Here is a 7,424-nt window from a genome sequence, read left to right as displayed (position 1 = left end):
CATTAGTTGGAGGGCCCAAGAAAGGTCTCCTGGAGAAAGCCTCTAACAGATTTTTTTTTTCTGAATCATAGGGAAGCTAATAGGCAGAGATGAGGACAGAAAGTATTCCAGACATGGAGGACAGAAAACTAATTAAGAAGGTGACATATAATGTACAAGGAACTAAAAGTAGAAAAGTATAGATTGTAGTATATACAGAAGAGTGTAAAGTTTAGTTAACACTGGAAAGGTAGAAAGAGATCAGATCATGAAGAACCATTCATAGAAAACAAAGAATTACATAATGAATCTGGAGGTATAGGAAACCTCTTTAACTTATAAAAGGTGTGGGGGGGGAGGGGGAGAAATCCAGAGAGAGAGAGACAGACAGACAGACACAGACACAGACACAGACACACACAGAGAGAGAAAAACAGACAGACACAAAGAGGTTCAATTCTTTTTTAGGAGAATCACTTTTTTATCCTTGTAGAAGATAGATTGGAGAATTGAGGAGAGACTTGAGAAAAGGACCAAAATTAGAAAGCTATTGTAATAATCCAGGTGATAGATTAATAGGGTTCTGAAATAGGCATTGGCTGTGTGTGAATGGAAAGAAGTCAAATATATATAAGTAATGCAAAGGTTAGAATAAACAAAATGAGATAATTGATTGTATATGTGAGGTGATAAGAATAAAGACCACATTTTCAAAGAGCAGATTTTGGTAAGAAGACACTGAATTCTGTTTTGGACATGTTAAACTTGAGCTCTCTATAGACAATCCAGTTTGAAATGTTCAATAGGTAAAGTAAGCTTTACCTTACTCTGGAGCTCTGGAGAAAGAAGAGAGTTAGATACAAAGAACTGGGAACCCATCTGCATAGAAATTCATGATTGAACCAATGGATGCTGGTGAAATCACAGAAAAAAAAAATGAATCAGGATAGAGCTTTGAAGCAGTAAATAAGATAAGGATGAATGTGTGGCAAAAAAAAAAAAAAAATCAAATGGTGGCGTAGACCAGTAGAAGTAGACTAAAGAAAAAAAGAGTATCATGAAAAAACAGAAAGGATAGAGTAAACATGAGGTTTAAATGCAGAAAATTCAAGGATGATGAATGAGAAAAGTCTATTAAATTTAGCAATTAAGTTATCACCAGTTACTTTGAAGAGAGTAGTTTCAGTTGAATGTTGAGAATGGAAGCTAGGGTTGAGAGAGACAAGCAGACACACAGAGAGAGAGACAGAGACAGAGACAAAGAGAGAGAGACACACACACAGAGAGACTGAGAGAGAAGTGGAAGCATTGAGTATGCACACCAAGGTTGTATTTATTTAACTAAAAAGAGAAAGAGATATAAAATTATACCTAGTAAGAATAGTAAGGCTGAGTAATTTTTTAAGAACTTTTTAATTTTAATTTTAATTTTGACAAATAATTGACATCCACAATGAATGAGTAAATAAAGGAAAGACTAGCTGCTCTCAATAATTTCAAGCTATCTGCCCTGGGTGACCAAAAAGCTAGGGAAATGCAAAAAAAGTGTCACAAATCTTTGAAATCTTTGAAAAATCATGGGAAAAAAAGAGGTAGTAGAACTGGAGATAAAGGTTCTCTTATTTACTTTTTAAAGAGCAATACAAATTATAATACTATGAGCTTGAATCTCATTATTGGCAAAATTTACTGCCTATTATTGAATGATTTGTGGGCAGTTGAGAAGAAAGCAAAAATGGCTATAGGTGAGTATAGATTAATCATAAGCATTCCTCTTCAGATTCTGCTTCTGAATCTGCTACTTTCCTACAATGCCTCAACTGCCTTCTCACTCTAGAAATTCCTCAATCTTTTTGTGGTCTTCTCACTTTTCATAATCCTTTCAACCCTATGGCCCCTTTATCCCACTAGTAGTTCTCCTTGGAATCTTCATTTTGAGAAAGGGCCCAGATCAGCCATCCACATTTCCCTTCCATCCTCTACTTCAAACCCTCTTCACTTGGCCATGGTTTATCTAAATGCATATTTTCCTCAGTCTCTCTCCTACTTCCCCTTTCATCTTCCTTTAAAGTATTATCTCCCTTAATTAGTATGTAAATCTCTCAAAAGTGGAGATTGCTTTTGTATTCATATCTGTAAAGTTTAATGGTTTCTGTAGCACAGTAAGTCCTCAATAAACGTTTATTGATTTGTCTTGAACAAGAATAGCTCAACAAATTGATCTAATTTCCTTTTTCTGATTGGATTCACTAGAACACTAAATCTTGGAAATACTGTAGAAATAGTTGGACTAGATTTTAATCAGTCAGCTTTCTGCCATGTGATTCTTATGGATGAAATTGAAAAATTCAAATTAAATTGGTAATAATTAGAATGTAAGCTCCTGGAGAACAAGGATTATTTTCAAATTTTACTTGCAAGCCCAGCACAATGCAATTCTGTAATAAAGTAAATGCTAAAATAATGTTTGTTGATTAGCTGATTGTAGACTGATTTGGAACAGGTTAAATCACCTTAGCCAAAGAATAATCATTCATTGCTCAAAAACAACTTAGAGCAAAGTTTCTAGTTTCTATTAGAAGTGATCTTTTTGCAAGTTTGTGCTAAGAAATATCCTTAATGATTACTCTGATGAAAGCAAATATGTCATGTTTGTCAAATATAAAAATGATATCAGCTGGCCTTCTTCCTATTAATCTCAACATATATTATATTCATATGTATGTCATATACATGTGTGGATATAGATATATATATGTATATAAAAAGTATACATGCACACAGCTTTAAGTTAACTCTTCCACATAGTGATGCCTCCTAATACTTGTGAAGGAAAGATTTTGTAATTCATATTTATTTTCATTTTTAAAAAGGAACTTTTATCACTAAAGCATAGATTATAGCCTTTTTTGATGAAAATCCTTGAACATTTATGGTTTGGTTTGTTTTTCTCATTAACAACAAATTTACATGGACCTAGTGTCCAAGATTTAGATCTGGAATGGATCTCAGAAGTCACTTGTTCTAACTCTCTCATTTTACAGATGGTGAGCTGAGTCATAGAGAACTTAAACAATTTATCAAGATCACATAGACAATAAGTACCAGGATTGGATTTAAATCAGTCATTTAATTCCAGATGCAGTGTGCTTTCCATTGAACCATGAGTCAACCTTTCACATTTCCTGAATAAAAACATTTAGAACAAAAGCCAAAGGGACTAGAAGACTAGGGGAGAATGCGGCCCAAGCATAGAATGATGATTTAGGATTGACTTGTGTTTATCTAGAGAATCCCTTCCTTTTGAGAAGCAGTATTTCTAGTGATGATAATCTTATTTTAAGAACCTTCTAACCTGTCTGCCCTGCAGAGGCTGACGTGGGCGCCAGTTTGCCACCATGTGCCTCTGGGGATGTTCTCCCTTAGAAGTGGAGTAAAGACTTCGAAATTTAGATAGCTGTTCTTTGCTGATATTAATGGGCTCCCGTAAGACGATCCAAATCACACATTCTAAAAGAGGAGGAATGGTCAGGGAGCCTGCATAAGTCCAAAAGTCGAGGTTATCAGGAAGAAGGCAAACTGGATTGAAGTCTGTAAAAACAGCATGCATATTTCTTTGTTTAATGGCATCTAATGCATCGATGACTTCCTGTAGTTCAGGCTCAGAATTTCCTATTTTCAAAAAAACACCCACTATAGCTAGTCCGTCAGAATGGTGTATCGCATCGCAGAAGGAATTGTATTTTGTATTCCAGTGAACCAAATGGAGCTCCGCTGCATATTTCAGGTCATCAATACTGTGCTCTGAGCCTTGATCATCCCTGCAACCCCAGTGAAAACTGAAGTGAGCCAACCTGTATCTCTCAGTTAGAGGTCCTCCACTTAGCACCGATTTGTCACTAGAATCATCGAACTCTACATTGAAAGAATAACCCTTGTTGACAATTCCTTGAGCTGTTGAAGAATCGTAGTTAAAATTCAGAGGTCTCAGAGAGCTGTCAAACTTGGCGTTCCAGAGCTTAATATCAATAGGGGACTGACGCCTTCCATTGGCAATAGGAAAAAGCTTATGCCAGCTATCTGGTCCGTTGTCCCTGTCATATCCCCAAACGAGAGGATCTTGCAGCATGGTTTTGAAAGCTTTGGGAATCACCAGTTGGTGACTGGATTGCCCTTCTAACTGTCTCTCAGAGTTTCCCCTGGACAATCTCTTGCCGACATTCTAGAGTAACTTACTTCTTGGGCTATCGTCATTTTAATAGGGTTCCGGAATTCCCTGCACAGAGTTCCCCCAGCACAAAGATTCCAACAGCACTGAATAATTACCATCCGGTTGTGAGTAGAAAGAACCGCGATGGTTTCCTCCCCTTTCTTTTAGCATTTTGAAGCACTAGGACTCCGCCTAAGGAGCCACTCAGGTGGACAGGTGGCAGATTACAGCGGCGGACTCTTCCCCCTGGCTCCACCACATCCAGCAGCACTGGCTTATTCTGGGGCAGGTACACGTGTCCCTTATTGCTCCCTTAAGGTCCCTATTGTGACTGCATCTGTTCTCTGAATGGGGGAGAGAAGATTGGTCAGGTCTTGTTGAGGTTGTCATAGAGGCAATTATCCAACTACCTGGATCTGAGTTTCCTTCCATCTAAGAGAAGGTTGCTTGATATAGATGTTAAAAAAAAAAAATTAACCTATGGTTTTAAGTTCATTTGCATAAAACTATATATATATTCAAAGTTATATGCCAGGGTGAAGAGCTTTTATCAATCTCCCTCCATAAGGAGAGTCTTATGTAAATGAACTTGAGGCACATATTTCAGGAATAACTATATTTCATTGTAATTGGTTTCCTTATTGTAATCCAATTTTTAAAATATTTTTTATATGTAATACCACTATGCTGAACAGGAGCATTTAGACTTCATCAATCTGCAAAGTTCATACTATAAATCATCTTAAGAACTCTTTATCTAATAGATTCTAAAATCCTGTGATTTTGTGGATACCTGGAAGACAAATATCAAATTTAAGGGAAAATGAAGCCACTGGGGACAACAGATCTAATGAAAAAAAAAAACAAACAAACAAACAAACAAACAAAAAAAAAAAAAAAGGACACAAGAAGTTCCCAACTGCTAGACCAATATACAGTAGAAAATAATGTGATATTTAATTAACTTCAGTACTTTGAAAGATCCTGTCCTCAATTTCTTTATAGGAGTAAACCTGCCAACATAGTTCACAATGATCATCTACATCTTTGCTAGTGGTTTTACTTAGGTATTCCCCCACCCCCATTCATTACTTTCTGACTGGTTTTCTGATGATAAATCTTTCTGAATAAATACACTGGTTTTCATACTATAAACACAGAATATAGCCACGTGATCTGAACCTAAAACATTTCTACCTTCCTTTTTCAAGCCTTGAAGAACAGAGGGTAATCTCTAGGAATGATATAGCATCAAAATAGGACTTTAGTGAGGAAGATAGCATTTAATAGTACTAAATATAAAGTCCAAATCTATACTTAAAAATCAAATTAACAAGTGCACAATGTGGCAAAATAATTAGTTTACAAAAGGGAGAGGTAATGTTCACTGCCTTGAAATACTTAAAGGGTTATGGCATGGAAAAGGAATTAGATATTATTTTAACCTCATTATTCATAAGTAGGCTCCAGGAATAGAACATATAAGCAGGATAAAACTGGTGAATAAGAAACCTTTCTAATAATTGGAGTTATGTTTTTAAAAATCATTGAATTGCCTTGACTATCCACATTTGTTACAAGGGTTTTGTTTTCCTTTTTCTTCTTTCTTTTAATGAATTGGTGGGGGGGCATGAAAGGGAGAGAAAATAGTGTTGTTAATGGATTTCTGTTTTGTTTTGTTTTCACAAATAATTTTTTTTAAGTTATGATCTTGGATATTGCAGAGGTTGATGAACAGGGAAAACAAGGTGTTAGAGATAATATCAACACATACATATATATATATATATATATGTATATACACATCCCTAAGCAGAAGAGCAGGTTTACAGTAGAGAGGAAGATTGTGAACTAGTTACTGAAGTTGCAGGAGGGTATGGAGAATGAAATGGAGACCAGCAATAACAGAGATATAAATGGGGATATATCGATGGAAGAAATGAACCGAAGAGGAAACATTACTATTAAGTGATAACAGAGCAGTATCAGGAAGTAGGAGGAAAGAAGCAATGAAAGAATGAACAGTGACTACTGGAGAAGCTACAGAGATCCAGTAGGAAGCCTGGTTTCTGAGACCACTAAATGTAAAAAGAGTATGAGAAGAAGATTAGGAAAAAGGGGGATGAAAATTTTAGAGAGAAAAGGATTTCTTTTTACATTGAGAATATATAGGACTGAACTAAATGAAATTTAGAAAGCAGGAAGTGACAGCAAAGGAAGTAGAACAGGGAGTAATGTGTTTATTTTGACAGACTGTAGTTCTGATTGAAGTAAGAATCAGGAAGGGTAAAGGACCCTGTGACTTGGGTTCTCATCCTTTAAGACCTTGTGACATTGTTTTGTATTTATGTGGGAAGCAGCTTCAATCAATTGTATTTCCCCCACATTCTAGAAAGTTGATGATAGAGATGGAGACTGGATAGACGAAGCATGATGTAGCTTCTGCTTCAGCCCACCTCTCTAGGATCATGTCCTTATCACTAATCAATGTTGTTCCATCAAGATAGCCTTTAGAATATCATAACACACTTTTATCAAATCAGTGTTAATGTTTGCAAGGGTATGACGCAGGTGAGAAAATGCAATGAAATATTCCAAATTTCTAAGAGCTGCCCACTCCTTTTCTGTTCCACTATTGCCAATTTTCCTCCAAGTTTACAACAAAGTGTTCCTGATCAGAGAAGTTCTCTGATCAGTTGACATGCATTTTTCTGGTAATAATCTTGCCTTGGAGCCACTGCTTTTGTTGAAAGTTAATATTTAGCCTGGGGAGGATTATTCTGTAATCTGTTCAGCACTTTGCACCTCTCATTGCCTTTGTAACTCTCACAAGTGTTTTTACACTTTTTTACACTTTTTTCTCATTTGATCTGCAACTGAGGCAAACAAGTAAAGTGATTTGCCTAGGATCACATAGCTAGTAAGAATCTAAACCTGAATAAGAACTCTTCCCAACTCAAGGCCCAGAGTTCTATTCCGTGCTCTGCCAGCTGTCTCCAAAGAAAAAAATTTTAAAATTAACTATATGAATGATTATTCCAAATCACTAATAATAAGAGAAATGAGAATTGAATGTTCAATGGAGTACAAAGAGGGCTAGACTGAAAACTAGAGAACCTGGGTTTGAATCTTGGATCTGCTGTTTATTAACTTGTACAATTTGGGACATATCACTTCTCAGTTTCTCTTCTACAAAATGAGGAAGTTGGACTAGATGGTCTCAAATGTCCCTTTT

At 36.0% G+C, this 7,424-nt stretch overlaps 1 protein-coding gene across 1 annotated transcript; it reads right to left on the bottom strand.

Moving 5' to 3' along the window:
* Window positions 1-3,089: 3,089 nt before the first annotated feature.
* Window positions 3,090-4,481, bottom strand: LOC127564393 (carbonic anhydrase 2-like). The gene has a single exon (XM_052000887.1). The coding sequence runs from the start codon at window positions 4,106-4,108 to the stop codon at window positions 3,314-3,316; it is 795 nt and encodes a 264-aa protein (XP_051856847.1). The 5' UTR covers window positions 4,109-4,481; the 3' UTR covers window positions 3,090-3,313.
* Between the last annotated feature and the right edge of the window lie 2,943 nt (window positions 4,482-7,424).

The sequence above is a fragment of the Antechinus flavipes genome, chromosome 5 (assembly GCF_016432865.1).
Source record: "Antechinus flavipes isolate AdamAnt ecotype Samford, QLD, Australia chromosome 5, AdamAnt_v2, whole genome shotgun sequence".
Taxonomy (NCBI): Eukaryota; Metazoa; Chordata; class Mammalia; order Dasyuromorphia; family Dasyuridae; genus Antechinus; species Antechinus flavipes.
This window is presented reverse-complemented; position numbering and strand designations above follow the sequence as displayed.

Coding starts and splice junctions, on each gene's coding strand:
- LOC127564393 (XM_052000887.1), bottom strand. CDS start 4,108: ATGCTGCAAGATCCTCTCGTTTGGGGATATGACAGGGACAACGGACCA.